The 21,958-nt window shown below is 41.9% G+C and overlaps 1 protein-coding gene across 8 annotated transcripts in view; it reads left to right on the top strand.

The window, feature by feature from the left end:
* Positions 1 to 21,958, top strand: part of LOC143299673 (uncharacterized) — a 95,131-nt gene that overhangs the window by 3,954 nt on the left and 69,219 nt on the right. For 6 of the 8 annotated variants that reach the window (XM_076613012.1, XM_076613010.1, XM_076613014.1 and 3 more), the window contains exons 3-14: positions 1,434 to 1,607; positions 2,189 to 2,295; positions 2,639 to 2,733; positions 4,271 to 4,498; positions 4,844 to 4,953; positions 7,946 to 8,018; positions 9,218 to 9,432; positions 10,790 to 10,849; positions 15,158 to 15,242; positions 16,141 to 16,164; positions 19,995 to 20,221; positions 21,171 to 21,257. In XM_076613012.1, coding sequence (XP_076469127.1) covers positions 1,434 to 1,607; positions 2,189 to 2,295; positions 2,639 to 2,733; positions 4,271 to 4,498; positions 4,844 to 4,953; positions 7,946 to 8,018; positions 9,218 to 9,432; positions 10,790 to 10,849; positions 15,158 to 15,242; positions 16,141 to 16,164; positions 19,995 to 20,221; positions 21,171 to 21,257 — 1,485 coding nt within the window. The remainder of the gene's footprint in view (positions 1 to 1,433; positions 1,608 to 2,188; positions 2,296 to 2,638; positions 2,734 to 4,270; positions 4,499 to 4,843; positions 4,954 to 7,945; positions 8,019 to 9,217; positions 9,433 to 10,789; positions 10,850 to 15,157; positions 15,243 to 16,140; positions 16,165 to 19,994; positions 20,222 to 21,170; positions 21,258 to 21,958) is intronic. The other 2 variants (XM_076613008.1, XM_076613009.1) reach the window with 2 other exon arrangements.

Below are 21,958 nucleotides of genomic sequence, written 5' to 3'. Positions count from 1 at the left end.
TTATATGACGTATATGATGATATATTTTATACACTACTGAAAGTGTGTTTGAATATGTGCTTGTTGGTTTCATACTAGTCCTTACATGTTTCTATAATGTTGAGAATATGTGTCTTTAATCACTAAAAAAAACAAAAAAAAACCCGCAAAATTACTCCTACAAGTCTGTCTTTGAAACTGGCAGATGTTAGTTCCTCCCAGACCAAACTGATTTATTCATGAACATCTTGGAAGAGACGCATGTACCTCAGGCTCTCTCCGCTGATGCAGTAGTACAGCAGCCTCCTTCACTCTGCTGCTGAATCCACCGGTGTACAGGATTGTCATCCTGAATAATTTAGGCATGGTCGGAGAGAGAGAGAGGATTGGTTTCTTGCTTGAGTTTGGAGCAGGAGAAAGATTGGAGGGAACAGACACAGACACACACACACACACACACACACACACACACACACACACACAAGTATATGAAGTGGGCTTTAAAGTATATAAACATTTCTAACCTTACCATGTGGGTAGCTGTAATCCATTTTCAGTGCTTTCAAAGTTTTTATGTTACCAGCTGCCATGGTGAAGTGGTTAGTGTTGTGGACTGATGACTGGGAGGATATGGGTTCGATACCCATCAGAGGTAGGGTTTTTTTTGGGTTTTTTGTCTTTTATTGGCCCATGGCCACCTCCTCACCTCGCTGTGCTATGGGCTCAGATGGGAAGACTGGGGCCACACAGCTGAGGGCCATCCACTTAACGGATGTGTCATTGAGAATGTTGCTCGTTAATTAATTTCCTTACCAACACTGCAGGTGTCTGTCTCTCAGCCCTGGCTGACTGTCAGGATAGCTTATGAGAGTACAGCCTTGTTATGCAGTCCCAAACCATAGCAGTATCATCAGTCATCACCCCCATCATCATTCATCATCATACAAATGTTTCTAACCAAATGTCCAAATTCGTTTGTGGTTAATGTTTTTGTGTTTGAGGAGTTGTATCGTATTGTGTTGTATTGTGTTGGGTTGGGTAATTACTCTTTATCACAACATATTTTTCTGTGTGAAATTTGGGTCACTAGACCCCAGGGAATGCATGTCACTACAGTGCTATGCCACCATTTTTTCTCTTCTTTTTCCTGTCAAAATGAGAGTATTTTTATCTCTACAGAATTTTGCCAGGTGCAGCCCTTTAGTGGCTGAAGGTTCTTTTACCTGCGCTAAGTTTATGCTACACACACAGGACCTCAGTCTATTATCTCTTCCAAATGACTAGCATTCAGACCACCAGCCAAGGTCCAGTGGAGGCAGAGAAAATATGAGTGAGTGTGGGATTCAATCCTGAATTCTCTCGCTTACCTAGGCAAATGCATTTCCACTATGCCACCCCCCCCCCTCTTCCCCCTCCCCACTCAGTTTGATGTGGTGATGGTGACTGTGCTGCAGGCGGTGGAGTGCCGGCAGGAAGGGTGTGTGGAGTTGCTGATAGAGGACAAGGTGGAGCTGGACTCTGTGGACAAGGATGGCAACACGGCGCTGCACATTGCTGCCATGGACGGCTCGTCCAGGATCGCCAACATGCTCTGCCAGGCTGGGGCCTCCATGACCGTCAGAAACAAGGTCAGAAACTGATTTTTTGTTGTTGTTTGGTTGGTTGGTTGGTTTTTTGTTTGTCCCTTGCATCAAAGATTATGTTAACACTTCATCATCGTCTGTAGTTACCTTATACACGTGTTATCAACTTCAGTGAAGCAGGAGAAAGGTTTAAAGTCCCACATTCTTTTATGGCCATCGGTCGGGGCAGTGAATTGATATCCACTGACATGGTAACACAACACAGTTTACTGAACAGTCACAGTGCACTTCTACAATGAAAAGTTATACAAGGGTATTGGGTCAGAAACGTGTTGTTGGAAAGAGGTAGGTTTTAAGGTCAGACTTAAAAGAGCTGCGTGCAGGGATTTGACAGAAGTGAAAGAGTGTGCTCGTTCCAAATGTAAAGTCCAGTGGCATCTGACTGGAGTTTTTGAATCTGGGAACGCTGAAATTGTGAAGATCAGAGTGAGATGACATGTAGAGGGGGTAAAGGCAGTCACATAGGTAGGATCAAAGGATGCGGCATATTTGTATATATATATGTATGCATTTATGACCAAGAGATTCACATTATTATATAGGCAGTGATGGTTGTGTTTTTGCAGGAAGGGTTAGTTCCCTTGCATCTGGCTGTGAGAGAAAAGCAGGAAGCTGTCTGCCAGACCCTGCTCAGCTTCAGGGGACAAGTGGACATCGAAGATAACAATCTGAGGTATCAAAACTGTGTGTGGGTGTGTATGCATGTGTTTGTGTGTGTGTGTGTGTGTGTGTGTGTGTTTGAGTGTGTGTGTGTGTGTGTGATTTGGTGTGTACACGTGCACATATGTGATTGCAGGTCTCAGAGTGTGTATGTGTGTGTGTGTGCGCACATGCGCTAATAGTCTCAGATGCAGCCTCAGCTTTGTAGGTTGTATTTGTCATTGCCTCTTTAATTCATTCAGTACTTGATCATTTTGCTATAACAGATATAACAGTGTCTGCAAGTTTTGAGATGCGATAATAACGGATTCTCTTAAAGATGACAAAAAGGAAAAAAAAATGCGGCCTTGTTTCAGAACCCCTCTAATGTACGCCTGTCAGGATGGCTCTGTCAACTTGGTCAAACTGTTTCTGGACCGTGGGGCCAGCACCACACACAAAGATGCTAAAGGTGTGTATGTACTTTGCAGTAGGAACCTTAAAGGCATTTTAATTACACATACTTAACCGTGACCCAACTAGTGCAGACTCCGGCAGGGGTCTGACATTCCTGCCTGTGCAAACTACTATCTGCCTATGCGGAGAAAATGAAACTACGGCCGATAACCTCCTGGAAGTAGGTAACCTCCCCTTTGTCCCGCTGGCTAGCGCCCTCTTTTTCCGGCAGCCATTATGACTCCTGTTCCTGTGCTCTCCATACAGCTAAGTTTTTTCCTATTTTCTGTCTGTCGATTTTCTGGCGTTCTTGTTTTTTGTCAAATTTTGTCTCGAAGACAAATCCATATATGCTACACCACATCTGCCAAGCAGATGCCTGACCAGCAGCGTAACCCAGTGCACTTTGTCAGGCCTTGAGGGGGGGAAAAAAAGAAGTAAAATAAATAAATAAATAATAATAATATAATACAGACGAGGACAATAAAGATACAAATGAACTGTACAGACAAGAACGCTTAAGATGTATATGCACTGTACATACAAGGATGCTAAAGGTGTGAATATACTGTACAGACAAGGATGCTTAAAACACGTATGTACTGAACAGACAAGGATGCTACAGGTGTGTGTACTGTACAATGATGCTTAAGGTGTGTGTGATCCAGGGACGCCACGCCTGCTCCCAGCTCATCTCGGAGTGATGGCCTAGAGGTAACGCGTCAGCCTAGGAAGCGAGAGAATCTGAGCGCGCTGGTTCGAATCACGGTTCAGCCGCCGATATTTTCTCCCCCTCCACTAGACCTTGAGTGGTGGTCTGGACGCTAGTCATTCGGATGAGACGATAAACCGAGGTCCCATGTGCAGCATGCACTTAGCGCACGTAAAAGAACCCACGGCAACAAAAGGATTGTTCCTGGCAAAATTCCGTAGAAAAATCCACATCGATAGGAAAAACAAATAAAACTGCATGCAGGAAAAAATACAAAAAAAAATGGGTGGCGCTGTAGTGTGGCGACGCGCTCTCCCTGGGGAGAGCAGCCCGAATTTCACACAGAGAAATCTGTTGTGATAAAAAGAAATACAAATACAAATACTGTGCAGGTGGGTGACAGCCAGGCATGCCTACAATTGAGCATTTTTACTTGTATGATGCTAGTGGTCTTTAGTAATAATAGCATTCCGGCTTTGTGTGTGTGTAATCAAAACAAGCCTTGAATCTATTTTCTCTTTTTTTTTCTGCTGTCTGTAGTGTACAATCTGTACTGCTTTGTTCTGGCGATTAGGTAGTGATATTATTAACATTCCAGATAGCTGGGACAGCAGTTACCTCCACTGCTGTTCTGATGGTCATCGTCCAACACGACTATCATACATACATTCATTGTAAGACACTGGGTTAGGCACTAGCTTTGTATTCTGCAGTGGGGTTTTTTTTTGTGTGCCTATATTGCCTTTTTCATGTATGTTTTATATGGCTTTGAAGTATTCTTGATCTTTATTTTATTTCATTGCTTTTTTGTGTAGTGTGTTGATGAGGAATTGATTTTCAGGCTGGTCAGCGGATGACTGTGCGGTGATCCAGGGACACCATGCCTGCTCCCAGCTCATCTCGGACCACATGCTGCGTCATCAGCGAGGAAGCGCTGCCAGCACCCCTCGCAGCACTGCGGGGAGTCGTTCAGCCACCCCCCGCAGCCCTTCCCCCTTCCTTCTGCCTGCAGGCTCGCCCACAGACCCTGATAGCGCCAGCCTGGGGCATCCGGCCGCTGATGCTGGAGGTGAGTGTGTGTGTTTTGTTTCATTGTTTATTGTAGTGTATTGTATGTGCGCAGGACCTGCCAGTACTTTAATCCCCATCATGTATACATGTATGCAGAAGATCAAATGCTCATCTTGAAAGATCCATTTATCCATGTCAGTGTTGAGTGGGTTGTGGAATGGAATCACAAACATATCCAGCATGCACATCCTCCGAAACATGGGAGTATGGGCTTCCTGTGTGGTGGGATAAAAACTCTCATACACATAAAATCGTACTGGTAATTACAGGTGAACAGTGGAGCTGCATCCTTCAAACACAGAAAGAAAAAGAAAGGCCTGAGTGGTGTGTATGTGTGTTCCAGGGGACGAGTCGGGGGATGAAACTCTGAGCAAAGCCTCCGCCAAGGGAGGTGGCTCTGACTCCTGGGGAGATGACACCGACATCAGTCAGGCTGACGACAAGAAGGGCAAGGTGTGTCAGTGGGTGTGTGGAGTGGGTTGATGTGTGTGTGTGTGTGTGTGTGTGTGTGTGTGTGTGGAAGAGAACAACAGCGGAAAAGTTGTGGGCAGAAACAGTTCTGCAAAGCCCAAGGACCCGTAGTGCCTGTGTACAGATTTGGAGCTAAGCATCTGTTCTGCGTGATGATTGCTCTTTTGTGTGACTGCCAGCTCCAGTACATGATTTTGACTTGAAAGCAAGTGCTGTGAAGCTCAGAGTGAATCTTTCACATCTGAATGTGCATGAATCTTAGGTACTTCCCATTTTTTTAAACTCACTCTGGACGAATAGTTCTTTCCCTTGCTTTTCCCTACAGACGACCCATTTGTTAGGGTTAGGAAAAAAAAATCACAAAAAATACAAAACATAAAGTAACTGAATGAAACTCACAGTTATTGACCCACTGACCCTTCTCCTCACATCGTGTGAACGCCCACCCTCCTCCCTCTTCACTGCCTTCAGGAGTTGAGTCACTATCGGTACCCTACTTGCCAGTAGCTTTCTTCACTGCAGATACTTTATTCAACATCTTCATCATCCTCGTCGATGTCAAAACCTTCAGTTTCAATCATTTCAATCACTACAGCTGCAGTAAAAGCCGCTGTCGTGATCAAGTTTGCTCCAAAAATTTCCACTTGTATCGCCTGTGATGCCATTTTTGATATGTATACAGATAAGCTTGTTGTGTGGGGTCCTGAACTCGCTGGCTCGCTGTGGAGTGTGTTGTTATGAAATCTTATGAAGAAACTTTCCATTCAACCTTTGACACGTTCACAATGCCTGGTGTAGCAGCGATTGTTATGCTACCCCATGAGGAAAACATGGAAAAAATTTTAATTGTCGAAACCGCTATAGCATTCCATTGTCCGGAGTGAGTTAAAAGTTTGATCTAAATAATATCCAGGTGTGAGCACCATAAACCAACTGCAGCCTTGAAGCTGTTTGCTGCATTATTGGCTGACAAACTTCAGCCAGCGCTCCTCACCCCTCCCAGTACTGGATCAAGGAAGATAAGCATGGAGCATATCTCTATTGTGTTCAAGAATGCTTTTGTCTCAAGCCTGCGTGGTGTTTGTGACTGTTTGTCTTTTTGTATGCTGCTTGCAAAGGAGGGTTCAGCTCCTGATACAGGTCCACTGATGGAAGAAAAGGTTTGAATTATGTGGATTTTTTTTTTTGTGTGTCTGTCTGTTGTTCGTTGATGGATTTGATGAGTGTGAATAAATATCTGCACTGTTGTGTCTTCAGAGTAGTCTGTTGTTGTATCACGTGTGTGTAGTTTCTATTGATTGCGTGTTGAAAGGACATTCAGTTAGAATATATTTGTGTGAAATCATATGTGCATAAATACAGTTGTTTGTGTGTGTGTGTGTGTGTGTGTGTGTGTGCATGTGTGTGTGTGTGTATGCATGCATGCGTGTGTGTGTGTGTGTGTGTGTGTGTGTGTACGCTTGTGTCTTTGTGTATTTTTGTTTTTTGTGTTGAAGTTGTCATGTTCTTATGCAAACCCTTTCTCTTACTGTGCCCATTGATTTGTTTAGTTTTAGTTTTTGTTGATCTGCACATGTTGTATATTTTGCTTAAATATATATTTGCCGTTGACTTTCACAATATTTATGTTTTGTTCATGTTATTTCAAGAATGTAGTGCTAATTGTGTTGTAGAAAATCAAATCCTGTGCACTTAAGAGAAAGAAAGTCTGTTGCTTTGGGGGGAAAAAAAAAAAAGAAGAAAAACAGGAAAGATCACCTTTTAGACTTCTGTGCTTGTCAGTTGATATGACAAGAGAGTGATGGATGCCTGTCATCTGTCAGTGTGTATGTGCTTGTGTGTGAACATGTGGCCCATTTTTGTTTTTGTTTTATTTCAGTTATTTGCCTTCTGCATTTCTTTCACTGAATCATATATATATATATTTTTAGATGTGTTTACTTATTTCTTTATTTTGATTACTTTATTTCATTGTATGTATATGTTTTACACAAACCTTGGCTAGGCTCTCAGAGCCTGACCAGCGCGTCAGGTTCATGCGAAGGTCAGGTATCGGCTTCCTTTTTGTTTCGTCTCAGCAGATGTGTTGCACATGATATTTCACTACGCATGCTTTTGACCCCTCTTTGAAACTGAAACTTATGTAGTAATGATACTGTGCTACCAGGACATAGTTCTTTGGATTGTTTGTCTTCTTTTTTACATAGCTTTTTTTTTTTTTTTTTTAAATTTCTAGAGTTTCCTGTCTTGTCTTGGTTCATTTATTTATATCTGTGAGGCAGTGTTATGGTATTGTAGAATGGTGAAACTTGTTTAATATTTGTACGCCCTTAGTAATGTCAGTACATTTATAGAACAAAGGCTCCCCCCTTTTGATAGAATTGCTCTGTTTCTAGTACACACAGCTTTCAGTTCAACAAACACTAGTTTTTCAAGGTGAGCTGAAATAAGATCTTTTTGTTGCTGTACATGAGCCAGGAAGGCTTTGCCACTTGTTCATGAGTGGAGTGATGGCCTGATGGTAACACATCTGCCTTAGAAGTGAGAGAATCTGAGCACACAGTATGGAATCCCACACTTGCCAGTATTTTCTCCTTACGATAAACTGAGGTCACATGTGCAGCATGCTCTTAGCACATGTAAAAGCAACCAAAGGGTTGTCCTTTGCAAAATTACATAGAAAAATCCACTTTGCAAGGAAAACAAATGCATTCGTAGGCAGGACAAAAAAAACAAAACAAGGGGTGGCACTGACTTGTAGCAACGTGCTGTCCCATGGGAAGAGCAGCCCAAAAGTCATACAGAGAAATGTGACAAAGAAATGATACAACACAATACAATAGAATACAGTATAATAAAGTAGAGTAGAACAGAATGCAGCACAGTGCAATAAAATACAATACAATACAGTACAATACAGCACAAAGATTGTGGTGATTAGTGTTTGCATGGTGTGTGTGTGTGTGTGATGCAGGGAGCAGCTGCAGCCAAAGTGAACCTGGCCAAACTGGTCGCTCATCTTCCCTCTGAGAGTGACGACGGAGGAGGTGAGACAGGCCCCACCACTTTTTTCATGGGTGGGGAGTACATCCCATATTGATCTCCAATACTAATGATAATGATAACAATTATGATGATGATGATGTTCATCACTGGGCATTTGCATAGCATTTACCCTTCAGATCTAAGTGTATTGAAAATTGGCTGGTTTTTAAGTAGTGAAAAATCAGCGAGATGCCAGGAATTAATTTTCTGTGAATGATGATGATTAATGATAAAAGCACACATTTGTATATGTCTTAGCCCTGCAGCTTTAAGTGTGTATAACGTTACATATGGTATCAGTAAGATACAGGAATACAAAAGATGGATAAAGATAGTGTTACATCAGTCACACACACACACACACACACACACACACACACACACACCCCCCTCTCACTTCACCTTTCTGAGCAGTGTGAGTGGTTTGAGGGGTCATCATTATAACCTTGGCTGCTTTGACTGTGTGTTTTTGGCCTGCCGCTGCCTATCACTGTGACTCACCTCTACACCCCATCTTGCTTTCTACTGTCCTTTTCAGATCCACTCTGTTTCCACATTCCCTGATTAAAACATTCCACAGCTGGCCATCGCTCTTTCTCCACCTCAGAGCCATACGCTTGGTGGAATGAGCTGTCTTTAGCTTTGTCATCAAAACTTTGCTTTTTTTTTTTTTCCAATCTTAAAACCTGTGCCTTTCCAGAATAGCTCTCCCCTCCCCTCGCCTCCACCTTTCCAGCCAACAGTTCCTCTAGCTTTCTATTCACATGTATTTGTAAGGTTTGTTTTTCATCCTGCTTTACAGTTACACATGCATGTGCGTGAATGAATGACTGGGGTGAAAGCGTTTTGATTCGTGTCTGGGCAAGATTACATCTTATTATTATTATGTTTTTAAAATTCATTATTATGGTATGGGTAGGCTATATAAATACCTATATTATTGTTATTATGATCATTCATTATCAGTATTAATAGATACAGGGAGGACAGGGAGTGGAGTCAAATACAATGGCACCTTGATAGGAGGGACAGGCTTTTTATAGATATCTATATTTTATATTTTGATGATAATTATGATGATAATAATAATTATTATTAATAGATACAGGGAGGATGGGGGCGGGGCCAAGGAAGATGACGCCTTGATAGGAGGGACAGGCCCTGTAAGTACCTATATTAGTATTATGATTATCATTATTAGATTCTGGGAGGACAGGGGGCAGGGCCAAAGACAACAACACCTGGATGGGAGGGGCAGGCATCACTGCCAAGCGCTCGTCCTCCAAGTCCTACCAGTCGGACATCTCCCAGGACGACAACTCGTGGGCGGCCACCGACTCCCCTGTCTCCCCTCGCAGGAGCGCAGTGCGTGTGTCCTTCAAGGGAGACAAGGAGCTGTCGGAAGTGCACGACATCGTAAGTACACAGTTTCAGTTTGAAGGAGGTGCCAGAGTGTGTGGACCGATGCATATACATTAGACCCCCATCTGCTGTATACCATGAGGTCTGGTTAGGTACTTCTTCTCTTAACTTTGTTCTTGGGATGCCGCACAGAAGAACTGTTTACCACATTCTTCCTCTGGGTCTGTCAGTTTGTGTGTTGAAGGCTGGATCTCTTGTGACTGGTGTGGTTCAGGGTGTTGTAAATCTTCTATGTCCGTGGGCTTCAAGTCCTTTGTTCACTCATTCATGTGAATTAGTGGGATTTTACGTGCATGACTGTTTTTATACCCCTTCCCACCTACCATGTAGGCAGCCATTTTCAGGGATGTGCATCCTGAGTGTGTCCTTGTTTCCATAGCCCACCAAATTCTTCCCCCCCTGCTGAGGGGATTCCGGGGGTCTTTCAGTATAAATAGCATCCCTGCCTTCTGGAAATTCTGTGCTGCAAATTTCCTCTTTTCTATCACTCTCTTTGTTTCTGCCTTTTTTCTTCACTGTTGTCTCCTTATTCTGCCTTCCCAGTCCATTCCCCTTTCTTTTTTCAAGCAAGCAATGACACTTTTTTTTCTCTTTTCTGCCATCTGTGATGCACTACCTGTGCTGTTTAGCGCTGGCGATTAGGTAGTGAGATGAAAACACTGGGATGGGCACTCGCTGCCCCTTCTGCAGTGTTATTAGCCGATACGGTCTTTTTTTTAGGTATTTTTGTTTGGTTCTGAAATATTGTTTTTCCTTTTTTACTATTTTTTGTAATCTGGGGATGATAAATTAAGCAAAATGGCTGGCGTCCTCAGCATGGCCTAGTCTTATTTGCCATAAGGAGCGACATGGTTGGATACTGTGTCATGAATTGTGTTTTGTGGGTTTGTCTTAGTGACAGTTTTGTGTTGACGCAGTTGAGCATTTGTATGGTTTGACAGTCCTGATATGGCCCTGTGCGGTCGGCTGGACTACAAGCAACAAGAATTTGAATAAATGATAACTGAATTCTGACATGGATTGGGGGATGCGTAATATGCGCATCTGATCATCTGTATGCATATATGCACAAAGGAGGTTCAGGTACAAAGTAGGTCTAAATGTGTATTGACCTGGGAGCACAGAAAAATATCCACAACTTGACCCACCAGGTGCCATGACTGGGAATTGAACCCAGGACCCTCAAATTGAAAGTCCAGTGCTTTAACTACTTGGCTGTCATGCCCCATCAAATAAATGCTCCTGAAAATGGAGTTGGCTGCCTCCTCCTCCTTGTTGCTGGTTTCTTGTCGAGTTTACTCTTTGTGTGTGTCATTGGTGTAGTGGACTTGCTTTGTGTTTATTTGTGCAGACGGCCACGGAATCTGAAGGAGAATCTGATCACCACTACACTACAATACCGGACTTACCGGTAAGCTTGATATCACAATATATTACAGCACACCATGATGCTTTCCTTCCCAAAAGTCGGTAGGATCTGAACTGCTGGTCAGCACAGTTGGGACAGAAACATTCCAACAACTGGATTAGAACATAGAAGATCATATGTAGACAGAAATACCAGAGTCATTTCCCTCTATTGGAAGGTTTTGATGGGTGCGGTAGCTGTATGGTCTGTGCCAAGGACATATACATATATTTATATAGTGTGTGTGTGTGTCCAATAGAATGCTTTGATATTTTCCAAGGACGTACATGTATGTCCGCTTCACTTCTAGAATCTTCCCATCGCGGTCTCCATTGGAGGTGGGATTTTTCAGCCAGTGGTATGCTGCAGGCTAAAATGGAAGGTACAGTTGAGGGTCATCCACTTGATGGATGCTTTGGGAGTGTTGCTGAAATGTCCTGACCACCACTGCAGATGCTGTATCTCTTGGGCCTGGCTGACACTGGGGATACAGAATGAAAGAAAGCATTTTGCTTTGTTCTGTATTCCCAAATGTAAATGGCCCTTCATAGCAGCAGCAGCAGCAGCATCCTTGCCATTCATTCATTTTCAGATAAATGAAAAGAAGTTGCAGTTCTCTGGCTTTTCATTCCCTGCTCTTATTGTGACCTCAGTTCCGATTTCCCCTGCATTTCCTTGCATTTTGTAAGTTCTTGTCAGTGTCTCTGGTGTAAGTGGATTCATTGGGACTGTTGTTTGAGGGATGTGGTAGCTGGTGTTCACTCCAAGGGGGATGCTCACTCAATTATTGTACGGTGTGTGCTTAGTAGGTACGAATCAGAACAGGCACAACTGAATTCCACCAAAGTGACTCGGCAGCAGTGCAGTCTCTCTTGGTATGTGGCCTCTGAGTGACTTAACGTCGACAGCTGCCTGTGGACTGCTGGCAGATGAGCATGGGTATGGCTGTGTGTTTGGGGGACTAAGGATGAGCAGTTATGGGGGTTATGCCATTGAAACGCCACCAGATGATTTGTGCAACAAAAACTCCACACACAAAAACTCAGCTACACACACACACACAACTCACACACACACACACACACACACATAGACACACACACTTTTAATTGCACAAGCCCTTGTACAGAAGGAAAAGGTGATAGCTGGAGATGGGGGCTCGGGGGGGATGGGGGGGGGGGGATGGGAAAGGTGGGTGGACACCATGAATCATTATGATCATAGAAATTGTGTAAGAGAACATACATGCACATGACTGTCAAGACCGCTTTAGATGAGGTTTCACCTACAGGTGATAATCCATATTTAGCCAACAGTGAATACATACAGCGCCAGGTGATTACACCCAGCCACAGGGAGAACATGCATGGACATAGATACCTGTGTAGTCTTATCCTAGTCCTGATCCCTGCAGTGATAAAGAGAGGAGGAGAAAATGGCAGAGGTGGGTGTACTGATTGCAGGTGTCAACAGTTAGAACGTGGAAGGGGAGGAGGTAAGAGGTGGGTGGTGGTGGTGGTGGTGGTGTGGAGGTGGTAGCGTGTGCATGGCTGAGGTGCTGGGTGCCGTGTTACGTGGCGGCACAAGGTCAAGGATTAAAAGGTTACATGAGGCGCAGTGGCAGAGTCGGTTAGGCGTTGGACTTCTCTAACCCAGTGCTCACAAGTGACCAGGGTTCGAGGCCCTGTTTCGGCATTAGCGTTGTGTCCTTGGGAAAGGCACTTTACTCTGATTTTCCCGCACTCCTGCCCAGGTGTGAATTGGTACAAGGAGAAAGAGGGACAAAGGGGAACTAAAAAAAAGGGGGGGGGGGGGGGGGGTGTTTAGGAAATGGTGTCTTTGTTGTTAAGTGGCTGTGTTTGTTGTATACAGTATAAAAAAGTATAAATAAAAGTGGAAGGGGAAGAGGAGATAAAAGGTGGGTGGAGGTGTTGTGGAGATGGTAGCAATGTGTATGGCTGGGTTGCAGGGTCACATAGCAGCACAAGAAGGGAGGGGGGAGTTGGAGGGGGTTGGGGGCAAGGAGGGTGGGGGGTGGGGGGGGCATTGGAAATGGTGTCTTCGTGACGTGGCCAGGCTTGTTGTATACAGTAGGAAAGTGGAAGGGTAGGAGGAGAGCAGGTGGGCAGAGGTGTTGTGCAGGTGGTCAGAGGTGTTGTGCAGGTGGTGTGGCAGTGTGTGTGTGGTTGGGATGCAGAGGAAGCATGTTACATGGAGGCACAAGGAGAAGAGGGGGAGGAGGAGGAGGGGGAGGGTTGGAAATGGTGTCTTGAAGTGTCTAGGCTTGCTGTATACAGGAAGAAAGTGGAAAGGGGGTGGGGGGAGAAGGTATGGGATGGGTGGAGGTGTTGTGGAGGAGGTGTTAGATGTCTTTGGGGCATGGGTGTCAAAGGTTACAAGGTGGCTCAAGGCGTGAAAACAAAAGGGGTGAGGGTTGGTGGGGGTGAGGGGGGGGGGGGGGGTTGGAAATGTCTCCACTAAATGCCTGTCCTTGTTGTATACAATGTGCAGAGATGGGTGGGTGGATGGATGTTAGGTGGAGGGGGTGAAAATTTGTGTCATGTGTTCATGTGCTTGCAGCTGTGTTTGTGTGTGTGGAGTTGGGAGGGAGGGGTTGGAGTTTCATGCTTTGCTTGATGTGTGTGCGCTGCGCGCATGTGCGTGTGTGTGTGTGTGTGTGTGTGTTCATGTTTGTATGAATGAATGTCTGTGTATGTGCAATAGAAAGTGTGTAAACACCTGAATATGGTTTGTTAGTTTGCACGCAGCTTTGCACACGTCGTGATGTGAGAAAAATCAAATGTAACTTTAAACCAGCTGGAATTTGATGGAGAAGGCAATTTATCAGGTAATCATATCAGTTAATTAGACTATTTGTATCCTGGTGTTTGTTGGGTTTTTTTTTCTTTTTTTCTTTTTTTTTTTAATCCTCATACATACCTGTCTATATGGTGTGTAAAAAAGCTGCTAGAGTGTGTAGCATGTCAATGCCCACAGGGGGCACATGAACTAAATTCCTTGCCATGCCTTGCTGTCCAGGCTTTGTGCACTTGCTTGGCTTGGCCACCATGGTTACCATAGCAACAGAAAGAAGCAATTCAGATGCCAAAGTTCAATTATGATAAAAAAAAAGCTTTCTTGAAATGTTTCATCCAGCCTCATATGTAAAAACTGTGATTCGACTTTTCTTTCCTGCATAAATTTTATTTATTTCATCTTTCTTCCCACCACAGATACACACAGACATAGACACACACGCTATTTTGTTGGTATTTCTTGTTGTTGTTTTTTTCCTTTGGTCTTATTTCTGCTCTCATTTGTGGGAGAAACACACACTCAAGACATGTTCACAATGTTCCGGTACCTTCAGAGTGTCACTGCTATAGATCGATTTGGGAGATAATTGAAAGATAATCCTGCTATTATGTGGTTTACAACTACTTCACACCTGATAATTATGTGGCTTTTTCTTTACATGGCAATTACTTCACACCTGTCATTATCACTGTTCTGTCGCTTCAGGCTGCTTCAGTCCCTCTGACCTGCTCTGACAAAGCAGGAAACATGTACTGGTGTAATGCTTTTAAGAGATTTAGAATATTTTGAGCATTTGCTATTGTTAGCTTTTTTTTGTGTGTGTGTCTTTGCAGCCTGTTACAACCATTTCTTTTTTTTCCAGAAAGTCTTGACAATTTTTTTTTTCCACAGCCTTATAATGTACTGCCTTCATTGTGTTGCTCTGATCTGACGATTAGGTAAGGATATTGCAAACACTGGGATGGGCAATAGCTGTTAATTCTGCAGTGTTATTTGCCTAAGTTGCCTTATGGCTTTGAAGTATTTTTGTTCCTTTTCTATAATTTTTTTTATAATATGGGACAATAAATGAAGCAGAAAAGCAGTTGTCTTTAGCACAGACTTGTTTTTGTCTTAAAAGGTTAATGACAGATGTGATAATTTTGAAATGAGTGTGGTTGATTTATTATTATTTTTTTTAATTTATTTTTTAATTTATTTTTTTTAAATAAATATTAGGCAGTCCTGATATGGCCCAGCGCCATATATAATCACCTGGACGATAAGCAACGTCAAATGACAGCCTTTGTTATTTTTGATGATTTTTAGATATGGAGTGACTGATAATTGAATGTCATTTTGATACCTTTAGCGCGTACCAAATTCTTCTGTTTGAAGCCAATAAAGAGTCTTGAAGTCTTGCTGAAGAATGATATATATATATATATTTTCTCCCTCCAGCACAGAGTGTGGGTGATGGTCACAGTATGCCTGTCATGTGTTGTATAATTGCAGCCGACAGCAGCGAGTGCCAAAGGGTACATACCGTCCGCAGCTCCCGTCAGCGTAGGTCTGGACATTTCGCAGGAGAAACACAGAGGTAAGGGAGTTTAACTTCTTTGTTGGGGAGGGGTGGGGGGGTGGGGGGGGGGGGGGGCTGCTGGTTTGGCTTGACCAGAAATTGCTTCCATGGCCCTTCTCTAGGTTTTAGACTGATTCAGATAGTTCCTGCTTTCCCCCCCCTCTGTTCTCCCTTGTTGAAGCGATGATAGTGTGTTATAGTGAATGGGGCTGAACTGCATGTTGATCCTAATGGGTTTTTTTGTTTATACATGTATGGATTGCTTGATTGATTGATTTTTAAACTATTAAGTTGAATTGATTTCATTGTTGTTGTTTTTTTTATTTCATGTTTTGAAAAAAAATTACAGATTTTTTTTCTTCTTGAAAATATTATTTACTTAAAAGAAATTTGTTAATCTGTTAAGGTTTTTTATGTTTTAATATGTAAACAACTGGGCCGTTAAACAATAGAACAGTGCTGTCTTTTGGTTCTTGTGAGTTTCTTTTTTGGAAACTTGTTGTTCACATGATACTGGGACTCACTGGCTATTGTTCAATTTAGATTAAAAAAAAATTTTTTTTAAAGATATATATCTCTTACAATGGCTATTGTTCAATTTAGATTAAAAAAAAAAAAAATTTTTTTTTTTTAGATATTTATCTCTTACAATCTTTTCTTTGCCTTGCACTCCCTTCCATTTAGCAGTCAAATCCCATGCTGCATAGATAGAATTGTTGTTGTTGTCTCTTGCCCTGTCAGGTTTCCCTGTCCTCATCTCCACCTTCCCACTCCCTGCCCCTGCCTTGCATGCACACGTTTATGTGGCATCTGTATTTATTCTGAAAGGCAATGATACTGTTTCATTGCATTTTTTTATTTTTTATTTTTTATTTTTTCATTTTTATTGATGGTTTATGTTGGTCACCTGATTCAGCAGGATCTGCCAAGGGAGGTAACGGTATGTATCAGTATTGATTAAACAACTTAGGAAGAAAAAAAATAGTGCTAGAGTGCTTTTGGTTTGGTTCTGATTTTTTAAAATTCTTATTTTAAAAGTGTAATCCTTGTGTGTGTGTGTGTGTGTGTGTGTGTGTGTTACTAATGAAGGTGGTGATATGTGTATAGCTGGTCACATTTTCAAACATATAACCATTTTCTGCATAAAAACAGGTTTGATACTTGTGCTTTGCTAAAAGAAAAAAAAAAACAACAACAAAATTACACCAGCAAACAATGAACAAAACTGCACGTCTGAAATTTTGATTGTTTGCTTATTGTGGTAGCGCAGCAAGTTGACCAAAACCTTGGATTTTAACGTTAGAATTTCCCAGATCATTTTCAGTTTTCCTGAGGTAAAGTTGATGAAAGTTCTACTGGTCCCACAAAAATTTCCACATGCCTTCCCAAAGGAAAAAGAAAGGTAGATAAAAGTAACTAATGGTGGTGCCATGACATTCCAGCAGACTGGTGTTAAAACGATAAAGGGAGGAGGGAAGTGTGACTGGTCTGCAGCGTAGCTGACAGCTCTTTCTGTCTTTGACCGACACAACCAACAATTGGTTGCTCAGTGGGCAAGTGGACAGAGCGTTTCCACTTGTCCGCCAGTGGCCATATTCAAGACAAAATTCATTTTGCCTTTAGGCAAGTTATCTTTAACATGGTTGGGACCTGCGGGTACAGTTTACCTTGAAGGATAAGTTATCTTCGTATTCGAGACACACGCGGTTCGCTCAGACAGCTAACCCATTGTCTTTTTAAAAAAATCCCGATGATTCCTGTCTGTGCATGCTCTCAGTTTTCACTTCTCGTCGCACCACAGCTCGGAACATTGTTGAGAGAGTTCGCAAAACACATGCTATCCATAAAGCATGCCTGTTTTCCCTTTAAAAAAAAAAAAAAAGAAAGAAAAATGCTGCAAAAGGATCCGCCATATTTACCTCTGCTTCGTGGGCAGTCACCGTTGGCAGGTAATAAGGGTAAATTGCCTTTGGGTTTGTGGACACGCGGGTAGACTCTTGTGTTCATGAACACTGGATATTGCTTACCCTCAGGCAGTTTGCCTTGCCTCAGGCAGATTACCTGTAGGTACATTGTTCATGAACACTGGATATTGCTTACCCTCAGGCAGTTTGCCTTGCCTCAGGCAGATTACCTGTAGGGACACATTTACCCTCAGGCATGATGTTCTCTTGAATACGGCCCCAGAAGGTTAAGCTGTCTGAGACAATCGGATGGGTGGGCATTTTGAGCCCTGTACTTATTGGAAGTTGTTAATTCATCAGATGAAAAGTTGACTGGATATACGTAGATCCCTCCACATCATTTCTATATATCTCATGTATCTGCCTTTCTTTCTTCATCGCTTTACACTTTTCTATTTCTTTGATTGGTTTGTGTGTTAACACAGTATTTGCTGTATTATTTATGTATTACATGTGTTTCTGTGATGTGTGTTGCAGTATTACATTAGAATTAAATATCTCGACAACAGAAGATGCTGTTACTAAAAATCAGTATTAAAAAGTTTGTTAATGACAAATGATCTCTGATAGTATATTGATTTTAAAAAAATTCTACATTCACAGAGAGCTTTCAAACCTCTCAAAGTGTTTTACAGTAACATGTCAGTTAGACATAAAGCACACGAGAACACACACACATGTTTAATTATAGAATGTTTCAGTCAGTTCCTGATCATCCAAATAAACTCCCATTAAAACCCCAGTGTGTGTGTGTGTGTGTGTGTGTGTGTGTGTGTGTATTTAAGCACTCAGTTGGAATGTGAATTTAAAAAAAAAGAAAAGATTTTGGGTGTTCCACTTCCACTACATTCTTCTGTCAAAGTTTTAACCCAGAACAAACTGTAGCTGGCTGCTAATCCTGGTGTGGAAATTGCTGTATTTTCTTTTCTTTCCTTTTTTATTCTCCACTTTTTCTCTTTGTTTCTTTTTGATTGGCCTTGTCATTCTGATATAAACATGTATATCCAGCTATGTAATAGTTTTTCCTTTCTATTGACGCATCTTGTCTTTCATGGTGTTTTTTTTGTATGTTTTTTTTCCCTCAGCCATCCATTTCACACTTCTGTTATTTTGTATATGGGCATATCAATTATAAAGATATTCTTTAATATATGGTATATTACATTGTTAAAAGACCATTTTGCACAAAAGCTTATTCCTCTGTTAAGTATTTTATTTACCACTTACATTATTTCTTTTCTTTTTTTTCTTTTTTTTTTATGAAATGTATCTTTCTCAGTCAGGTTGTTGTTTGAAGTATGTAGGATAACAAATTTTGTTACTGAATGTTGTGTGCATATATCATTTTATACTCCAGTATATGTGTACTGCTGTTAGCCAAAATATATAAAAAGATAAACAATTGTATAGAAAAAAAAATCTTCATGTAATCATAGGTGTGGAATTCCTTCTTTCAAGTTTTAAACAAATAAATCACAAGAAGCATTCGTGAATTGAAAATCAGAGCAGTAACTGGTGGGGTTTTTTGGTGTGTGTGTGTGTGTGTGTGTGTTTGTGTGTGTGTGTGTGTGTGTGTGTGCATGCATGCATTTTTTTTTGTGTGTGTGTGCCTGCAGTTTTTGTGTGTGTGCGTGCAGTTTGTGTGCATGTGTGTGTGCGTGTGTGTGCGTGCGTGCAGTTTGTGTGTGTGTGTGTGTGTGCGTGCGTGCAGTTTGTGTGTGTGCGTGTGTGTGTGTGCGTGCGTGCGTGTGTGCTTGTGAAATGAATGTGGTTGACTGAAATCAGAAGTTTTTTGACTGCGTGTAAAGGATTTTATTTTCCATTATCTCCGTGCTGTGTCACATACTGAAGAGGCCATGAATTGTGTTTGCTGTGTTGGTTAGTCGTGACGTATGTTGCTGGCCAACTGGTCAGCATTGTATTATGGACATAGCTTGATATGATTAATAAAGTGTATTCACTGGGCTTTGAAAAACAAAACAAAAAGTTAATAATAATTATTGAGCTCCTTCACATTAATTAATTTGCTTCCATACATAATGGATTCATTGATGCTACTTTTGATTGATCAGTTTATGCATCTATACATAATTGATGCATTGATGTTCCTGCAGATCAGTTGGCTATCCATCTACATAATTGATGCTTATGTCTAAATAAATGGATGCTCATGTCTAAATATAGTGCATATTTTCCCCTGTTTTCCTATATATATATGTATACATATATATATATATATATTTTTTTTTTTTTTTTTTTTTTTTTTTTTATTTTTTTTTTTAAGTTCATCCATCCATGTAGGCTTGAATAGTAGGTTTGGATTTATTGGATCTTAGATTTATAGATACAGAAGTTTGCAAGGAGAAATATAAAGATGAACTGTTTCTCCTGTTTCTCTTCCTTTCTGTGGCACACAACACAAAGTTCAGCATTTAAAGTCAGAGTCAGCAACACATCAGCATATTCTGTCGTCTGTGTTCTGCCTTCTATTCTGCACAGGAACAGTCATGTTTTCAAAAACTGTGTTAAGCGTTCTCAGTCACTTCCTTCTACATCACCACACCATTCCAACCATCTTAGTTTGCATGTATGAGGTAGAAGATGTGGGGATGGGAGGGGGGGGGAGTGAGAGTGAGACGGAGAGAGAGAGAGAGAGAGTGGTCACAAGTGGTTCATGTAATTTGTGACCTTTTCTTTCATATAAAGTGCCCAGAGCTCTTTGAGAGAAAGGGTGCTATACAAATGTTTATCATTATTATTAATTGCTATTATTATCTCTTCTTTTTTATTTTATTGTTCTGACCAGCTTTCATGGAGGATTTAGGCCTGGACAATGTGGACGATATCAGTGAGTTCAGTGACCCACCTTCGGAGGACAAACCTCCAGTCAAATCTGCTGCTACTGCTGGAAGTGCTGCTGCTGCTGCTGTTACTGCTGCTGCCAGCACCTCTGACAGTGAGTGGGACTCCACAGTCAAGTCTGATCACCCTCCGGCCAATCCCAAGCAAAGTATTCTGAAGAAGTGGAACAAGGTATGTGTTTTGAGGAGGCACACACACACTTGTTTGCTCACTCTCTCTCTCTCTCTCTCTCTCACACACACACACACACACAACACACACTTGTTTGCTCACTCACACACACACACACACATACACGTGCGTGCACACACATGCACATGCATGCCCGCCTGCAGAATGGCTGGTGTCCTCAGCATGGCCTAGTCTTATTTGCCATAAAGAGCTAAATGGTTGGGATACTGTGTTTTGTGGGTTTGTCCTAGTGTTTTTTTGTAAATGTGACAGTTTTGTGGTGACACGGTTGAGCATTTGTATGGTTTGACAGTCCTGATATGGCCCTGTGCAGTCGACTGGACTATAAGCAACAAGAATAAGTACACACACACACACACACACACACACACACACACACACACACACACCTATACACTTACAGATGCACGCATGCATGCATGCATGAAAAAGGTATGCGTCCACCCATGCGCACACGCACACACATGTATGTACACACAGAGAATACACACACTATCCCTAGATACACATATACACACAGAGTTTCTAACGCACAAACACAAACAGACGCACACACACCCCTTTACCCTCAACAACCCTTCCCTCCCCCATCCCCCACACACTCTTCTTTTATAAGATATCCAGGCGCGTGCACACACACACACACACACACACACATAAAGTTCAAACGTGCACACCTGCACACAGTGCATGCTCACACACACACACACACACACACACACTCACACCCACGCACACAGGAAAATATGCATAATTGTGTAGATACCCATATATGTATTACTGTGCACAGGTTAAGAACAAACTGTGGCACACAATTTCAGCAATAAACAGAAGGAACAATCACCTTACTGCCCACACCCACATCCAACCAGCCAGCACTCTCTTCCCTCACTGTCTCCCATCTCTTGACGACGGCCTTCTTTTCCAGGTGGACGATGGCAGTGACTGGGACACCACTGAAGCTGAGGACATCGCCCCTGTTGTCCACACCGCCCCACCACCCCCAGCTGTCGACGTGAGTCTTGTTGGCATCAGGACTTGTGCTGTACTCTTCTCGTGTCTTTTATATTCCACAAAAACCTGAGTCAGTTGTCACCGGTGTTGAGTATTGGAATGAAACCCAGCTTCCTGGACACTAAACAGATTTGTGCACTTCATAAAAACTTATATTTGATAATAAAGTTTGTGTGTGTGTGTGTGTGTAGTGCGTGCATGTATGAGTATGCACAAGTTTTTATATTTATATGCACTTGTATGTATCCTAATTTCTACTGTATCTATGTTTGTGTATGATTTTTTATTTAAGTTCGTATCTTGTTATGTACTATCCCCCCCCTCCCACCTCCCCCCAGTATTCCTTGTGACCCCGGTACATTTGGTAATAAAGACATATTCTATTTTATTCTATTCTAATTCTAAAAGTCAATATGTGTGTATGTATATATATATGTATATTTGTATGTATATATATATATATATATATATATATATATATATATATATCCACACTCAAAAGCACACACACACACACACACACACATCCTCATATACATAAAAATACATGCATATACTGAGATATATGTTTTCAGAGTTTGTTAGCCTGTTAATTTTAAAGCAGGTGTGGTGTAGAGTATCTGGATCAGTCCACACACTTTGACACTTCCTTGAAACTGAAACAGTAATTGCTGCATTTGTGACTGTAAATGTCTGCTGAAT

Source organism: Babylonia areolata, chromosome 25 (genome assembly GCF_041734735.1).
Source record: "Babylonia areolata isolate BAREFJ2019XMU chromosome 25, ASM4173473v1, whole genome shotgun sequence".
NCBI classification, from domain to species: Eukaryota; Metazoa; Mollusca; class Gastropoda; order Neogastropoda; family Buccinidae; genus Babylonia; species Babylonia areolata.
This window is presented reverse-complemented; position numbering and strand designations above follow the sequence as displayed.